Below are 19,038 nucleotides of genomic sequence, written 5' to 3' on the forward strand. Positions count from 1 at the left end.
AGCGTTTAAGAAAAGTGACTGTCATCCATTGCTAAGCCCATTTTTTCATTATGCACACAGCCAGTTTTACACAAAATGCAGTTTTTAGGGCAAAGCCCATGTTTTTCACTCTCCCAGCACTCAGAATGAGTGTTTAAGAAAACTAACTTTGATCCTTTCCTAAACGCTTTTTATCATTATGTAGAAAGCCAGTTTTAAACAAAATGCCTTTTTCAGTGCAAAGCCCATGTTTTTCACTCTCCCAGCACTCAGAATGAGTCTTTATGAAAACTAACTTTGATCCTTTCCTAAACGCTTTTTATCATCATGCTGAAAGTCAGTTTTAAACAAAATGCCTTTTTCAGTGCAAAGCCCATGTTTTTCACTCTCCCAGCACTCAGAATGAGTCTTTATGAAAACTAACTTTGATCCTTTCCTAAACGCTTTTTATCATTATGCACACAGACAGTTTTACACAAAATGCAGTTTTCAGTGCAAAGCCCATGTTTCTGACTCTCATTGGACTCAGAATGAGCGTTTAAGAAAACTAACTCTGATCATTTCCTAAACGCTTTTTATCATTATGTAGAAAGCCAGTTTTAAACAAAATGCCTTTTTCAGTGCAAAGCCCATGTTTTTCACTCTCCCAGCACTCAGAATGAGTCTTTATGAAAACTAACTTTGATCCTTTCCTAAACGTTTTTTATCATCATGCTGAAAGTCAGTTTTAAACAAAATACCTTTTTCAGTGAAAAGCCCATGTTTCTCACTCTCCCAGCACTCAGAATGAGCGTTTAAGAAAAGTGACTCTGATCCATTGCTAAAAAGCACTTTTTCAATATGCACAACAGCCAGTTTAAACAGCATGCCTTTTTTAGTGCAAAGCCTATGTTTCTCACTCTCCCAGCACTCAGGATGAACGTTTAGGAAAAGTGACTCTGATCCATTGCTAAGCGCATTTTTACATTATGCACGCAGCCAGTTTTACACAAAATGCAGTTTTCAAGTACAAAGCCCATATTTATCAGCACTCAGAATGAGTCTTTATGAAAACTAACTTTGATCCTTTCCTAAACGCTTTTTATCATCATGCTGAAAGTCAGTTTTAAACAAAATGCCTTTTTCAGTGCAAAGCCCATGTTTCTCACTCTCCCAGCACTCAGAATGAGCGCTTAAGAAAAGTGACTCTGATCCATTGCTAAAAAGCACTTTTTCAATATGCACAACAGCCAGTTTAAACAGCATGCCTTTTTTAGTGCAAAGCCCATGTTTTTGACTCTCCAAGCACTCAGAATGAGCGTTTAGCAAAAGTGGGTCTGATCCGTTCCTAAACGCTTTTTATCATCATGCTGAAAGTCAGTTTTAAACAAAATGCCTTTTTCAGTGCAAAGCCCATGTTTTTCACTCTCCCAGCACTCAGAATGAGTCTTTATGAAAACTAATTTTGATCCTTTCCTAAACGCTTTTTATCATCATGCTTAAAGTCAGTTTTAAACAAAATGCCTTTTTCAGTGCAAAGCCCATGTTTTTCACTCTCCCAGCACTCAGAATGAGTCTTTATGAAAACTAACTTTGATCCTTTCCTAAACGCTTTTTATCATTATGTAGAAAGCCAGTTTTAACAAAATGCCTTTTTCAGTGCAAAGCCCATGTTTTTCACTCTCCCAGCACTCAGAATGAGTGTTTAAGAAAACTAACTTTGATCCTTTCCTAAACGCTTTTTATCATCATGCAGAAAGCCAGTTTTAAACAAAATGCCTCTTACAGTGCAAAGCCCATGTTTTTCAGTCTCCCAATACTCAGAATGAGTGTTTAAGAAGACTAACTCTGATCCTTTCCTAAACGCTTTTTATCATCATGCAGAAAGTCAGTTTTAAACAAATTGCCTTTTTCAGTGCAAAGCCCATGTTTCTCACTCTCCCAGCACTCAGAATGAGCGCTTAAGAAAAGTGACTCTGATCCATTGCTAAAGCGCACTTTTTCAATATGCACAACAGCCAGTTTAAACAGCATGCCTTTTTTAGTGCAAAGCCCATGTTTTTGACTCTCCAAGCACTCAGAATGAGCGTCTAGCAAAAGTGGGTCTGATCCGTTCCTAAACGCTTTTTATCATCATGCTGAAAGTCAGTTTTAAACAAAATGCCTTTTTCAGTGCAAAGCCCATGTTTTTCACTCTCCCAGCACTCAGAATGAGTCTTTATGAAAACTAACTTTGATCCTTTCCTAAACGCTTTTTATCATTATGCACACAGACAGTTTTACACAAAATGCAGTTTTCAGTGCAAAGCCCATGTTTCTGACTCTCATTGGACTCAGAATGAGCGTTTAAGAAAACTAACTCTGATCATTTCCTAAACGCTTTTTATCATTATGTAGAAAGCCAGTTTTAAACAAAATGCCTTTTTCAGTGCAAAGCCCATGCTTTTCACTCTCCCAGCACTCAGAATGAGTCTTTATGAAAACTAACTTTGATCCTTTCCTAAACGCTTTTTATCATTATGTAGAAAGCCAGTTTTAAACAAAATGCCTTTTTCAGAGCAAAGCCCATGTTTCTCACTCTCCCAGCACTCAGAATGAGCGTTTAAGAAAAGTGACTCTGATCCATTGCTAAAAAGCACTTTTTCAATATGCACAACAGCCAGTTTAAACAGCATGCCTTTTTTAGTGCAAAGCCTATGTTTCTGACTCTCATTGGACTCAGAATGAGCGTTTAAGAAAACTAACTCTGATCATTTCCTAAACGCTTTTTATCATTATGTAGAAAGCCAGTTTTAAACAAAATGCCTTTTTCAGTGTAAAGCCTATGTGTCTCACTCTCCCAGCACCCAGAATGAACGTTAAAGAAAAGTGACTGTCATCCATTGCTAAGCGCACTTTTTCATTATGCATACAGCCAGTTTTACACAAAATGCCGTTTCAGTGCAAAGCCCATGTTTTTGACTCTCCAAGCACTCAGAATGAGCGTTTAGCAAAAGTGGGTCTGATCCGTTCCTAAACGCTTTTTATCATCATGCAGCAGGCCAGTTTTAAACAAAATGCAGTATTCAGTGCAAAGCCCATGTTTTTCACTCTCCCAGCACTCAGAATGAGTGTTTAAGAAGACTAACTCTGATCCTTTCCTAAACGCTTTTTATCATCATGCAGAAAGCCAGTTTTAAACAAAATGCCTTTTTCAGTGTAAAGCCTATGTGTCTCACTCTCCCAGCACTCAGAATGAGTCTTTAAGAAAACTAACTTTGATCCTTTCCAATCGCTTTTTATCATTATGTAGAAAGCCAGTTTTAAACAAAATGCCTTTTTCAGTGCAAAGCCCATGTTTTTGACTCTCCAAGCACTCAGAATGAGCGTTTAGCAAAAGTGGGTCTGATCCGTTCCTAAACGCTTTTTATCATCATGCAGCAGGCCAGTTTTAAACAAAATGCAGTATTCAGTGCAAAGCCCATGTTTTTCACTCTCCCAGCACTCAGAATGAGTCTTTATGAAAACTAACTTTGATCCTTTCCTAAACGCTTTTTATCATTATGCACACAGACAGTTTTACACAAAATGCAGATTTCAGTGCAAAGCCCATGTTTCTGACTCTCATTGGACTCAGAATGAGCGTTTAAGAAAACTAACTTTGATCCTTTCCTAAACGCTTTTTTATCATCATGCAGAAAGCCAGTTTTAAACAAAATGCCTCTTTCAGTGCAAAGCCCATGTTTTTCAGTCTCCCAGCACTCAGAATGAGTGTTTAAGAAGACTAACTCTGATCCTTTCCTAAACGCTTTTTATCATCATGCAGAAAGCCAGTTTTAAACAAAATGACTTTTTCAGTGTAAAGCCTATGTGTCTCACTCTCCCAGCACCCAGAATGAACGTTTAAGAAAAGTGACTGTCATCCATTGCTAAGCGCATTTTTTCATTATGCACACAGCCAGTTTTACACAAAATGCAGTTTTTAGGGCAAAGCCCATGTTTTTCACTCTCCCAGCACTCAGAATGAGTGTTTAAGAAAACTAACTTTGATCCTTTCCTAAAAGCTTTTTATCATTATGTAGAAAGCCGGTTTTAAACAAAATGCCTTTTTCAGTGCAAAGCCCATGTTTTTCACTCTCCCAGCACTCAGAATGAGTCTTTATGAAAACTAACTTTGATCCTTTCCTAAACGCTTTTTATCATCATGCTGAAAGTCAGTTTTAAACAAAATGCCTTTTTCAGTGCAAAGCCCATGTTTTTCACTCTCCCAGCACTCAGAATGAGTCTTTATGAAAACTAACTTTGATCCTTTCCTAAACGCTTTTTATCATTATGCACACAGACAGTTTTACACAAAATGCAGTTTTCAGTGCAAAGCCCATGTTTCTGACTCTCATTGGACTCAGAATGAGCGTTTAAGAAAACTAACTCTGATCATTTCCTAAACGCTTTTTATCATTATGTAGAAAGCCAGTTTTAAACAAAATGCCTTTTTCAGTGCAAAGCCCATGTTTTTCACTCTCCCAGCACTCAGAATGAGTCTTTATGAAAACTAACTTTGATCCTTTCCTAAACGTTTTTTATCATCATGCTGAAAGTCAGTTTTAAACAAAATGCAGTTTTTAGTGCAAAGCCCATGTTTTTGACTCTCCAAGCACACAGAATGAGCGTGTAACAAAAGTGAGTCTGATCCTTTCCTAAACGCTTTTTATCATCATGCAGAAAGCCAGCTTTAAACAAAATACCTTTTCAGTGCAAATCCTATGTTTCTCACTCTCCCAGCACTCAGAATGAGCGTTTAAGAAAAGTGACTTTGATCCATTGCTAAGCGCATTTTATCATTTTGCACACAGCCAGTTTGAAACAAAATGCAGTTTTCAGTGCAAAGCCCATGTTTCTGACTCTCCAAACACTCAGAATGAGCGTTTAAGAAAACTGAATCTGATCCTTTGCTAAACGCACTTTTTCATTATGCACACAGCCAGTTTTACACAAAATGCAGTTTCAGTGCAAAGCCCATTTTTCTGACTCTCATTGGACTCAGAATGAGCGTTTAAGAAAAGTGACTCTTATCCATTGATAAGCGCATTTTTTCATTATGCACACAGCCAGTTTTACACAAAATGCAGTTTTCAGTGCAAAGCCCATGTTTCTCAATCTCCCAGCACTCAGGATGAACATTTAGGAAAAGTGACTCTGATCCATTGCTAAGCGCATTTTTACATTATGCACACAGCCAGTTTTACACAAAATGCAGTTTTTAGTGCAAAGCCCATGTTTTTCACTCTCCCTGCACTCAGAATGAGTCTTTAAGAAAACTAACTTTGATCCTTTCCTAATCGCTTTTTATCATTATGTAGAAAGCCAGTTTTAAACAAGATGCCGTTTTCAGTGCAAAGCCCATGTTTTTGACTCTCCAAGCACTCAGAATGAGCGTTTAGCAAAAGTGAGTCTGATCCGTTCCTAAACGCTTTTTATCATCATGCAGACGGCCAGTTTTAAACAAAATGCAGTTTTCAGTGCAAAGCCTATGTTTTTCACTCTCCCAGCACTCAGAATGAGTGTTTAAGAAAACTAATTTTGATCCTTTCCTAAACGCTTTTATCATCATGCAGAAAGCCAGTTTTAAGCAAAATGCCTTTTTCAGTGCAAAGCCTATGTTTTTCACTCTCCCAGCACTCAGAATGAGTGTTTAAGAAGACTAACTATGATCCTTTCCTAAACGCTTTTTATCATTATGTAGAAAGCCAGTTTTAAACAAGATGCCTTTTTCAGTGCAAAGCCCATGTTTTTCACTCTCCCAGCACCCAGAATGAACGTTAAAGAAAAGTGACTGTCATCCATTGCTAAGCGCACTTTTTCATTATGCATACAGCAAGTTTTACACAAAATGCCGTTTCAGTGCAAAGCCCATGTTTCTGACTCTCATTGGACTCAGAATGAGCGTTTAAGAAAAGTGACTCTTATCCATTGCTAAGCGCCTTTTTTCATTATGCACACAGCCAGTTTTACACAAAATGCAGTTTTCAGTGCAAAGCCCATGTTTTTCAATCTCCCAGCACTCCGAATGAGTGTTTAAGAAAACTAACTCTGATCCTTTCCTAAACGCTTTTTATCACAATGCAGAAAGTCAGTTTTAAACAAAATGCCTTTTTCAGTGCAAAGCCCATGTTTTTCACTCTCCCAGCACTCAGAATGATTGTTTAAGAAAACTAACTTTGATCCTTTCCTAAACGCTTTTTATCGTTATGTAGAAAGCCAGTTTTAAACAAAATGCCTTTTTCAGTGCAAAGCCTATGTTTCTCAATCTCCCAGCACCCAGAATGAACGTTAAAGAAAAGTGACTGTGATCCATTGCTAAGCGCTATTTATCATCATGCAGAAAGCCAGTTTTAAACAAAATGCCTTTTTCAGTGCAAAGCCCATGTTTTTCACTCTCCCAGCACTCAGAATGAGTCTTTATGAAAACTAACTTTGATCCTTTCCTAAACGCTTTTTATCATTATGCACACAGCCAGTTTTACACAAAATGCAGTTTTTCAGTGCAAAGCCCATGTTCCTGACTCTCATTGGACTCAGAATGAGCGTTTAAGAAAAGTGACTCTTATCCATTGCTAAGCGCATTTTTTCATTATGCACACAGCCAGTTTTACACAAAATGCCTCTTTCAGTGCAAAGCCCATGTTTTTCACTCTCCCAGCACACAGAATGAGCGTTTAACAAAAGTGACTCCTATCCTTTCCTAAACGCACTTTTTCATTATGCATAACAGCCAGTTTAAACAGCATGCCTTTTTTAGTGCAAAGCCTGTGTTTCTCAATCTCCCAGCACCCAGGATGAACGTTTAAGAAAAGTGACTCTGATCCATTGCTAAGCGCATTTTTACTTTATGCACACAGCCTGTTTTACACAAAATGCAGTTTTTAGTGCAAAGCCCATGTTTTTCACTCTCCCAGCACTCAGAATGAGTCTTTATGAAAACTAACTTTGATCCTTTCCTAAACGCTTTTTATCATTATGTAGAAAGCCAGTTTTAAGCAAGATGCCTTTTTCAGTGCAAAGCCTATGTTTCTCACTTTCCCAGCACTCAGAATGAGCGTTTCGGAAAACTCAATCTGATCCTTTGCTAAACGCTTTTTATCATCATGCAGAAAGTCAGTTTTAAACAAAATGCCTTTTTCAGTTTAAAGCCTGTTTCTCACTCTCCCAGCAACCAGAATGAACGTTTAAGAAAAGTGACTCTGATCCATTGCTAAGCGCATTTTTTCATTATGCACACAGCCAGTTTGAAACAAAATGCAGTTTTCAGTGCAAAGCCCATGTTTCTGACTCTCCAAGCACTCAGAATGAGCGTTTAGGAAAACTGAATCTGTGATCCTTTCCTAAACGCTTTTTATCATCATGCAGAAAGTCAGTTTTAAACAAAATGCCTCTTTCAGTGCAAAGCCCATGTTTTTGACTCTCCCAGCACTCAGAATGAGCATTAAAGAAAAGTGACTCTGATCCATTGCTAAGCGCATTTTTTCATTTTGCACACAGCCAGTTTTACACAAAATGCCTTTTTCAGTACAAAGCCCATGTTTTTCACTCTCCCAGCACTCAGAATGAGTCTTTATGAAAACTAACTCTGATCCTTTCCTTAACGCTTTTTATCACATTGCAGAAAGTCAGTTTTAAACAAAATGCTTTTTTCAGTGCAAAGCCCATGTTTCTCACTCTCCCAGCACTCAGAATGAGCGTTTAAGAAAACTAACTTTGATCTTTGAAAGAGCTTTTGTATGATGAAATATTTTCTCTTTAAAAAAAAACATTGTCATTTTCCTCTGATGCCTTTTTTAACTAAATGCAGTTTTCTGTAAAAAATAATATTTCTGAAAGTTGAGAGTTTTCCGAAAGAGCTTTTGACTGACAAACCATTTTCTCTTGTAAAAGAAAAATTTTCATGTTCCTCTGATGCCTTAAGTAACAAAATGCAGTTTTCATTGCAAAAGGAGCTTTTGACTGATGAACTGTTATCTCCTGTAAAATACACATTTTTATGTTCCTATGATGCCTTTTGTAACAAAATGCATTGTCTGTGCAAAAGGCATATTTCTGAAAGTTGAGGAGCTTTTGACTGATTAACTGTTTTCTATGGTAAAAGACACATCAGAAGAATTAGAAGAACTCTCATGCCTTTTCATAGCACAGAATCTGCTTTGTTGAGATTGTTTAATGTAGTGCTGCACAATAGAATGGGTGACTAAAGTTTAGCGCCGTTTACTTGACTTATTAAAACAATAAATACCTGTTATTTTAAATAGTTTCTACACTGTTCTTCATAGTTGTCACTCTTATTGATAAACTGTCTATTGCTGTCTACAGCAAGATCAGTTTTCCTAAAATACACCAGAATATACAATTAGCCATTCAGTATTACCGTATGTTTAAAGGCATCAACAGTCCCTAACAGCAGAACTAATCACTAACAGTTAGACAGAAACAATATTTTTAGATCAATTTGGAATAATGCATATAAAATAATATGTATATAATAAATGCATATGAAATAGTCGGTTGTCATGATATTCAACTATACTTGGCTATCCTCATATATGTAAACAACTAACGTTTAAGTCAGATGGCAAAACCAATCCTATTGGCAACACATTGCCGAAAACGAAACTTAACCATTTGTTAAATTCACAAACTGAATTTTTTTCAGAAAGCAATTGTGAAATATTTTTTTTTAAATGAAATGATTCCTGGATAAGTAAATGTTGAATAAAATAAGTAATAAGTAAAAAACAAAAGACACAGACGGACATCAATGGTCACACATAAGTGAAGATTAATTTTTTGTTTGAAATGATTGGCAAGGACCATTTAGTGTTGCCTGAATATTGGCACGGACCTGTCCCTACCCAAATCTACGCCCTATGGGAATGATAACAGTAGCCTATGCTTTATGATTTATTTTGTGACAGGCCAATATGCAGTTTACCAGCTTTGATATCACTTTACAACTAGGTTCCATTTCTTAACATTAGTTAGCCAACAATGGGTAATACTCCTACAGCATTTATTCGCCTCAATGGTTCAAAACCATTCGTTTTGGGTCGTATTTGTAAACATGTATCAATGAACTAACACAAATTAACAACTAGATTAGTATTAAGCAACATAAGCAATTAATGAATTATATAGAAAGAGATTAATTGTTGGTTCATGCATAATGCATTATGTAGTGTTTTTAATGAATTGTAATGTATTGAAGTGAATTAATTTAACCATGCTTTTAGGTCTTATCCAGTATTAATGTAGGCTATGTAGAAGAACCGTTACGGGACATTTCTATGCTTAAATAGCTTTAAACTTTTCAAGCTCTGGAGAAAGTCTTTCATGCTCACCTCAAGACAGATGTACTTCGCTGTACTCAGGTCTCTGTGAAAATGAATGGGGACATGGGCTAAGAATTTCATTCCGATTTTAGCTTCATTTAGTTTCTGGTCCAGCTTAAAGTTCAGTTCAAGATTCTGTTGTTTATTTTTAAAGTTTTTAATGATCATGCACCATCCTATTTGAAAGATTTTCTTATCCCTTTGTCATTTTCCAGACTTTAAAGGACTCGTTATTTGTCCCTTGGTTGTGGTTAAAATCAAGTGCCAGAACTTTCTCTGTCATTGCCCCTCTTTTGTGGAACCAATTCCTTCTGGACATCCATCTTCCATTATAGTTTTTAAATCAAGGAGGAAAATGTATCTTTTTTCATTGGCATTCTAAACATATTTTATTGCTATCTGTTTTGTCCGTTTATTAATTGGTATTTTATTTTGAACAGCATTTTGGATAGCTCTGCTTTACGGAGATGTGTTATATAAATACAATTTACTTACTAACTCCCACCGGAAAATCACTTAAACAGGTTTTAAAATATTTTATTAAGTTCATATAGTTGTTCATTTTTGGTGATATTTATTAAGCACTGAAATATTATTCCAGAGTGTGAAGATCTGGTTTCTCTGGACTCAGTTGTTCAACCATGAAATATGCCTACTAAGATTAAGGCTGGAAATGAAATTAAGTCTGGTTTTGAAATTATATTTGTTTGGATAAATCAAAATAGTAATACAAATATGAATTAACTGTATTTCAGTCATCAGAGATTTTTTATTTTACTTGTGAATGCACTTAATGCAATTAGAACCCCCCTTGAAGTAAAATAACCTTGGAAATAAGACAAAAACAAAGTGTCTGCTTTAGATTACTGCTGCATTTATAAAACAAAAGTGATTCTGATACTTGACAAATCTTATCTAATTTACATATGTCAATATAACAGAGTTAAATTTATTTTTTTATGTTCAGTAATTTATCACTTTATATATGACATTTAACACGAAGAATGGATATAAAAGGGGTGACATTTTCTTTTGATACATTTAATTTTGCTGTTCGCTAAAAGTGTTTACATATCTATGAGGAGAGTAAAAGAGTCCAAGTAAAAGAATCTTCTTAACTTAAAACGGACCAATGGTTTGAAGACCTGACTCAATCGGTGATTGCATACCAGTATCTGGTTACAACCAACCAGAACAGGAGCGATGCGCAGCAAATTGCTCTATGCTACATGTTCCGGACGAAAAAGGCTCTGGAATCATACAAAGACAACTACTGGGTGTGTGGGTACAGAGTGTACTCATACAGAGGAACTGGACAGGACTGTTTTCCCTTATAAAGTAACATGAAGGAGTGGTGATCATCATACCACATGAAATGATGATACGACAACGGAGGACACGAAGAGGACTTTTTGATTTCCTATCTGATAGCCCTATGCCAAAGAATCATCAAATCTGGACAGTGGCGGAGAAAGTCTCAGCTGCTTCTAGCCCAATTAGCAAACATACGCTAATATAGGCTAAAGAAGGTCAAGAAACTGATACAGATTAGAGGGTTAAAAAGACAGAAATACTCATGTTATGAAGTATTTACAGAACGATGGAAGACATATATCGCTTGCTTGTTAATGACACAAGTAATATTATATCATTCACACAAGATGTATTAATCTTTTGAGCACTTTATATTTTGGTTGTTACATTTTATATTAGTTTATAATTCCCTACATTTCATGATAACATGTGAATGGAGTGTGAGGCTTTTCAGCCTCAAAAGGGGATTATATGGTGGTTTTACTAAATACATTACTCAGTTTTCTTATATAAAAGAATACATTTAGTTAGTTTTAGGTTTCATGTATTCTTCTGAAATAATATGGGCCACATGTATGAGTTTGAACACTTGAACACCTGCAGACACACCAATTATCTTATCACACTAAGACAGGAACTGCACGTACACCACACACACTTTTGTAGAGAAGTTAAATTTAAGCGTACTGCCAAAAACGGCGGGTAGCTCATTATTACGGTAAACCATGAGCTCATTTTTAATAAAAAACAATGTTAAATCATGTATCGTCCAAAAGCCCCGGAAAGGTGTCAAGATAAAGAACACATTGTATGCGTATGTGTTCTTGAGAGGCGCTCGCTATGATTAAATCCCAATATGGTAGGCCGGAAATATAACTAGCGTGCGCAGGGGGCGGGCTAGTGAAAACATGATATCTTATGAAACCTGATTAGTAGAAGGTGATGTCAGGTAAAACATGATTGGTTTTAACAGTGATAACAACTTGAGAACAATGTATAAAAGATGGAGTCAGATGTGTATTCGGCAGGAATCTTCAGATGAACTCCGAGTGTCTCACTTTGCTTGCTTGGGCAAATAAAGTTTAAACTATTGGCATCTGGAACCCTTGTCTAGGAGATTTCTCTACGCATGTACATAATACCTTGTTTCCTCCATCAGGGAACAGAAGTTACTGTAGTGATCAAGACACTACTTTTATGGATTTTTAAAGTAAAATGACACAAAATTCACAATATTTGAATACTTTTTCTTTATTACTAGAATGTAGTAATTTTGTATTAACAAAAAACTTTAAAGTTCAAATCAATAACAAGATGTTTTTGTGTAGGACTGAGTCATGTAAGAAGTATTACCATTAATAATAACAAATAAAGTGGAACAAATATTTTGTTTGTTGATCCTAAATGTAAAATGATTAAGAGAACGACGATATTGGTATTTTCAAAACACTAACTGAAATAAAGCACATCCAACCATATGAAACCCAGAAAACTAGCACAACGATACCCTTGCCTACATCATACAGGAAGTCAATACAGTAGTTTAAAATGTTGCATTACAGAATCCATACAAAAAAAAAAAAAAAATTTGTGTGTTAAACATATCTAGTAATCACTTGACACTCTTCTATATCTGCGCTTGGCTGGGGCAGCATGTGTCTTGCTGTCCGACTCCACGTCACTTTCAGAGTTCATCTTGGATACGGAGTCCTCATCTGTAATGTCAGGAAACATATATATACTATACATACATTTATACAGATATATTAATCAGTGTATATACAGTATATGTTCCTGTGGCTTGTGTTGGTAGCTCAAAAGATCCCAGAGAACACATACTGGTCAAAAGTTCCTTAGGGCAAAATGCTTTAAGGTAAATGTATATAAGGTTAGGTCCATAAATATTTGGACGAAGGCACATTTTTTGTTATTTAAGCTGTGTACCAAAATGTCAGTAAGACACTTAAAGTGCACAGTCTCAGCTATATTTTGAGTGTATTCACATCCAGATTTGCTGAGGGGTTTCACCAGTGTATATTTTCATCTCAGAATGTTGATTTGATGACTTATAACTCTTTCCCCACCATAGTTTTTTTTTTTTAAGTTGCCAGCCAGCGCCAGCGTTTTTTAACATTTTCACTCAATTTTGATGGCTCACAGTACTTTTTCTGTAATTCATTTATGGACAAACGATTCATCAAATGAAAGAACAGAGTCTCAGCTTTCAATCAAAAGAAACTGTGTTATTCTATCTTCATTTGTTTTTTTATCACCCCTTAGATGAGGGTAGGTTTCATCAAAAATCATTAAAACAATCATTAAAAACAGATAAAACATATACCTTCAAGGTTCAGAGCTTCTGTACTTTTTCCAAAAGTGTGTAACAGCAGCACCTGCTGCATAACAGTAAAAACACAGATTGCCGTGATAACTCATGTTTGCTGGGAAACTTTTTTTTAAATGACGAGATAACTCGTCAATGGCAGGGAAAGAGTTAATGTTTCTGGCATCTTTCTGATGGATTTGTTGTGCCTGAAGCCTTTTCAAGGGACCAAAAGTAATTGGACAGTTGAATCAAAAGCCGTTTTATTCATGGGTATAAATTAAGCATTTTAAAGGTCTGAAATTGATTGTACTTATTTGCATTAGGAAGCTGTTGCTGTAAACCCACATCATGGGGATCATAGAGATCCCCATGCAAGTGAAACAGACAATAGTTCGAATTCAAAAACACAATAAAAATCCATCAGAAAGTTGCCAGGAACATTAAGAGCAGCCAAATCAACAATTTGGTACATTCTGAGATAAAAACCACACCGCTGAGCTCAGCAACAAAAAAATCCTGGGCGTCCATTAAAGTTTAAGATTAAAATGGTGGATGATGACATTATCCTATCCATGATAAAGAAAAACACCAACACACGTTGAATCACCTCCAGTCCTTTAACATGCTTCATTTATGAAGAAATGTTTTAATTACTTTTGGTCCCTTGACAAAGGAGGGAGCTTCATATTAAAGAGCTATAATTCCTAAAGCCTTCAGCTGATCTGGATATAAATACACTCGAAATAAAGATGAGTGCGCACTTTAAGACAATATCCATTATAAACTCGAATACATTTTGATACACAGCTAAAATAACAATAAATGTGCTTCTGTCAAAATATTTATGGACCTAACTGTATACTGTAGTTAGTTCTTTGATGGAATATCCAGATGAGCATTTAATATGTACTACCTTTCTTATCATCATCATCATCATCACTGTCCAACACTCTGCTTCTCTTCTTTAAGCTCATTACCCTTAAACGGTCACTGGAAAAGAAATCACAACTAGAAATGTAAAATTTGTAAAAAACACACTTTATGTTGGCTTGGGAAAGCCCCAATTCAACGTTTGTTAGGGCGAGCATAGATTGATGCATGGTTTTGTTGTTTATTGTTGTGGGGTTTGTGTCTGTGAGTGAAAGAGTGTTCCTGGCTATCTGTTACCTGTTAAGAGAGGAGTGGTTAGATAAATTGCCCGGAAGGCCTTTGCAGATTTTGGCTGCTTTCTCTTGAAAGTCCAGCGTTTCCCATACAATGCAGTTACTTGGTTGGTCCCAGGTATATTTATGTCTACCCAAGTATATTTGCGGTCACATTTTTTTATCCATCTGTGCTAATGACTGTGTCTGTGAACGAAAGCTAGTGGATACACAGCGCTTATGTGTCTTCTCTCCTTCTTGACTTGTTTGGTACGAGTCAGACCATGTGAGCGAACCGGAGCATTAATATTTCTCAGCCTTTCTGAAAATTTCACTCTGCTCGCTCAATATACGCTAAATTGCTCACTCAGCCCTCTTGGTGACTTACTTTTCTGCTGCTGGATTATTGTCCCATGTACAACGCTTGAGCCTGAAGCCTGAATAATAGCACAACGGCATGCGCGTCAAATGCCACATCCATTTTTGGTAATTTCATGACTTATCACCTGGCAACGTAGCTGGCACATCCCAGGCACGTAATTTCATTACCAATAAAGGTCTCATGAACTGTGCTTGTTTATTGTTTTATACTGTTATACGAGGGCTACTTATGTTCGCGTGGTTTACACATGTTTACATCCAAAAACATCAAAAGCAATAAATAATAGGCCATTTTCTACCCAGGTTTTGAGGCCAGCTCTGCAATCGCTCATTGAAGACACTTGGAAGTAAACGCCCACCACTGTGATTGGATAGCAGTTTGCGTAGCTGGAGCCTTCTGTTAATTTGGTTCAAGACAGAACGATAGGTTACACATAAGCACCATTCACAGTTTTCGCAGGGGAGTAGTTTCACGTGATGCAATCGCACAATATGATTTTATTTGGAATACACTATTTGTACAAGATAGGAATATTTCCTCTAACAAAAATTTCATTCAGTATGAAATGTATAAAATGTTCTTTAAGTAGTTATTTGGTTTTAATTTTATATTATTTAGCACTGGTGGCTGTTAAGAGCAGAGTTACCATGGCAACCAGAATATGCACTGAAGACTGAAAACAGCAAAATAATGACAAAAGACCAACAACTTCACATTAAGCAACACTCATTTCAAAGTGTTTTTGATTATATTTATCTGTAAATTATTTTATGCCTAAATTATGCCTGTTATGTACAGTGTCTTTATGCTGTTTTATAACTATTATATAGCTATGTATTTAAATAGCTGTTATAGAAATTACTGTTAATTTATATAAACCTGTTCCACGTTTATGGAAGCTTTTATTATTTATTATTTTGACAGTTGTTGAAACAAAATAATAAAATATTATTGTGTACTGTTGTACAACAAATTATCTGAATTTTGAGTATCCATTTGTCATTTATATATGAATTTATTAATAACTATCTGATGTTGTCTACAACTTAATTTGGTAACGTTGTGACAACTGGAAAAGTGAAATTCGTAACTTTGTGATGTTGTCATTAAGTAAACATGACGTTGTGACCCTGTCCTGATTGGTACATTGTCACAACGTTGTGGAAACTTACTGACAACTTCACGAAGTTACGTTGTGGCAACAAATAAAGGAATTTCACCTTTCCAGTTGTCACAACGTAACTGGTTACATTACCACAACGAAAGTTTGGTCGTCAGATTACGTTTCAGTAACATAACAATCACGTGATATGGTTAGTTGGGCTACTTCTTAAACGGAGACATTTATTCAAGAAGTATATTATAAATCATTTTGCGAAATATTGCTTTCATCACATGCTCTGGTGTGAGTGTAGCGTGTCCTCCTGCACGTCCTCCTCTTCCGCCTTCGCATGCACTCTCTCTTCCGATGAGCTCCATGTGTGTGTGCGAGCCCTCGTATTTAACGGTCACTTGCATTAAAAATCAAAGAAGCATTCCAAATACACCAACACTTTGTGGAGAAAGGGCAAACAGCATATAGGCGGGTTCTTTTAATGTATAAAGCGAGTTCTTTTTAATACTTTTTAATGTATTGTGATTTTGTCAGATGATGTTGCGTTTATAAATCAGGATTTTAGCAGCGGTTAAAGTGCCTGCTTGTGGAATCCCGTTGTAAATTACAGTTTAATGTGACAGATAAGAGAGTAGAAGAAAAAAAGATAAGTGCTAACATTAACACGACGTAATGACGTCAAAAATATGCTAATTAGTTTTTGACATAACCAGCACCACATGTCTGTCAAAATCCAATGGGAAACACTTAAATCACCATAGCATCGTGACGTTTATCCGATTGCAACGCTTCTGAAATTTTGGCTTTATTTTGGCTTTGATTGGTTTGTGGAAAGTTAGGCCCGGAGGAGAGGGCTAAAAATGCCTGGCCATTGGATAGTAAAGTCCTACCTTATTTTTTGTTGCTAACGTCATGTGGTGAAGAGTTGGTGAGAGGAGCTTAATTTCGATTAAAGATTACAAGTGCAAATTAATTTAGAAAAAAATAATGGTTTACACGGATAAATCATTTATAACATTGGTCTTCAACCGGAGGTCCGCATGAGGGCCCCCAAGGGAGCCTCGGTGGACCTCATGGAACTTTAATTGAATACCCCTGATCTACATCATCGTCTCCCTTCCGATAAGTTCAGAGTACGCGTGTAAATAAAGTGCATTCTCATATATTTCTGAACTTTTGTTAAAGCTATGCGCTAATTTGACAGGCAATTGACACCACAACACTTCTCCATTGTAAACTCTGATTTTAAACACGTACGATAGTTTTGTCAAAGAAACGTGCACCTCAAACATATTGCCCTAAAAATATTTGGTGCATGTTGCTCTCCTCTGATATGATGCTCTGCAGAAAAAATCTTGTGAATTTTCGTGTAACAGCTGTTAAAATGCTGATCCACGAGAGAGACAATGGAGCTCAGAATTATAAAATAGAGGTTTGTACTACAACACAATGAGAAGCCAAAGGAAAAAAAAAGAATTACACTTAATAAAACGGGCAGCTTTTAAAATAGAATGCATAAAATCTGCACTGATTTCTTTCGCATCCAGAGACAACCTCTACCTTCACTATAATAGTCTTTGTGCCATTAACCAGTCTCAGTCATCTCATTGAAGCCTTAATAAAAACTCAGGTTTAGAACAGGTATATTGAAAAAGGAATTTCAAATCTATGGATGGGGAAATGCCTTAAAATAATCAAACAATCTATATTAATAATAAAAAAACATTATAGTGCTAAGGTAATGTCTCAACATAATATTGCTGTGGCAATAATGGTTATTTCTATTAAAATAGCTCAGTTTACACATTTAGCATAAGGGGTCACTGCTCCATGCATCTCTCATCTAAGGGGTCCTTGTCCCGAAAAATGTTGAAGATCCCTGATTTATAATAATAATAATAATGTTTCTACAAAATCCTCGCTCGAAGCTACGACTCGTCAAAGTTCCGTGTAACATAAAGCAAATGGGATTTTTCGGGTGATTTTTTGGACCTTTTATAAAGGAAGTCTACAGGATCCGTTAGGTTGCTGTAAACAGTTGCTATGGGCGTGACTTGACTGCTTCATGACAGTCCTAAGAGACTAATTGGTGGTCTGAGTAAAATAAGACCATCCCCTTGTCTCTATGAGACTGCACAACAAAGATATCCCCTGGGCCTTTTATATTTCCCTTATTTGGGCATATTTCCTGACCAATTATAAGTCAATGGGGAATGACTCTTATGCCATAGGGGTTCAACTTACACCTAATTGTCAGGTATGATTTTACAGAGATCTTACAAGTTTCTACAAAATCCACACTCTGAGCTATGAATTGTCAAAGTTCATGCACTTTTAAGTCAGCAGGATTTATCAGATGATTTCCCCCGCATCGAACACCCTCTGCCCGATCGCTTATTAAAGTCATAGCACAACCTCTCCTAAATAAGCCACTCAATTCGAGCCCTCATTCATGGGTCTACGACAAGCAGCGCGGGACGAATTATGCGTCGAGAAAATGTGGAAAAAGAATAATAACTAGATAACATTTTATACATTTAACTCTTAGTGGTTGTAGTGAGAAGATATTTAACATTGGATAGTTTTATGCCTTAAATGGGCATGTTTCCTATCATGTGTGCCACTTACACCCCAGGGGTACAACTTACACCCCATTGTGAGGAGAATGATGTTCTTACAGAGCCTGATAGCCTCTTCAAATGTGGAAACTCGCATGTTTCTACGATATCCTCACTCGGAGCAACTACCCGTCAAAGTTGGGCGCAATGTTAAATCAAAGGGATTTTTTGGGTGTTTTTTGCCCCCCTATCAAATTGGCCCCCCCACCTGATCCCAACGGAAAAAGAGTGGAATAAGAATAATAATATGCTTGCACAATAACAATAGTAATGCTGTTTGTTTCGCTAACACCACTATTAAGTTTAAATACAATTCTTTATTGTATTTTGTGAAGCAAACATAATATATATAGCTGCAAGCAGCAATTACGATATATGGCATGAGGCCATATATGCAAAAGCACTCAGAACACGATATAAGTCTTTTTTACTCTTGACCACAAGGTGGCGCCATCACTAAACTTTAGTGAGAAGAACAAGATTTGCCAATGATGCTACATGCCAAATTTTGTGCAAATCGGACAAACAGTGCAGGAGGAGTTCGCTAAAGAAAATTTAAGTTAATCTACCAAATCTACAAACCGACATGGGTAATATTTTCGTACGTTATAAGGATTTTTATACATTTTGTAAAACTAATTGACCACAAGGGGGCACTGGCCCTTAAATTTTTCATGTTCCCAAAGAGTGATGTCACGATGACCCATGCCAAGTTTTGTATAAAAGAAAGAAAGCAAATCAAAACAATGGCTAAAACTGCTTAAACCATACAATTGCTTATAACTTTTGACCAATAGGTGGCGCTGCTATAAATATTTCTATGAG

At 36.4% G+C, this 19,038-nt stretch overlaps 1 protein-coding gene across 6 annotated transcripts in view; it reads right to left on the reverse strand.

The window, feature by feature from the left end:
• Positions 1-11,857: 11,857 nt before the first annotated feature.
• timeless (timeless circadian clock) overlaps positions 11,858-19,038 on the reverse strand; it is a 123,131-nt gene continuing 115,950 nt past the window's right edge. For all 6 annotated transcript variants that reach the window (XM_056734443.1, XM_056734439.1, XM_056734444.1 and 3 more), the window contains 2 exons: positions 13,871-13,947; positions 11,858-12,346 (listed from right to left, as the gene is read on the reverse strand). In XM_056734443.1, coding sequence (XP_056590421.1) covers positions 12,237-12,346; positions 13,871-13,947 — 187 coding nt within the window. In that variant the 3' untranslated portion in view covers positions 11,858-12,236. The remainder of the gene's footprint in view (positions 12,347-13,870; positions 13,948-19,038) is intronic.

This window comes from Triplophysa dalaica, chromosome 21 (genome assembly GCF_015846415.1).
Source record: "Triplophysa dalaica isolate WHDGS20190420 chromosome 21, ASM1584641v1, whole genome shotgun sequence".
Classification (NCBI taxonomy): Eukaryota; Metazoa; Chordata; class Actinopteri; order Cypriniformes; family Nemacheilidae; genus Triplophysa; species Triplophysa dalaica.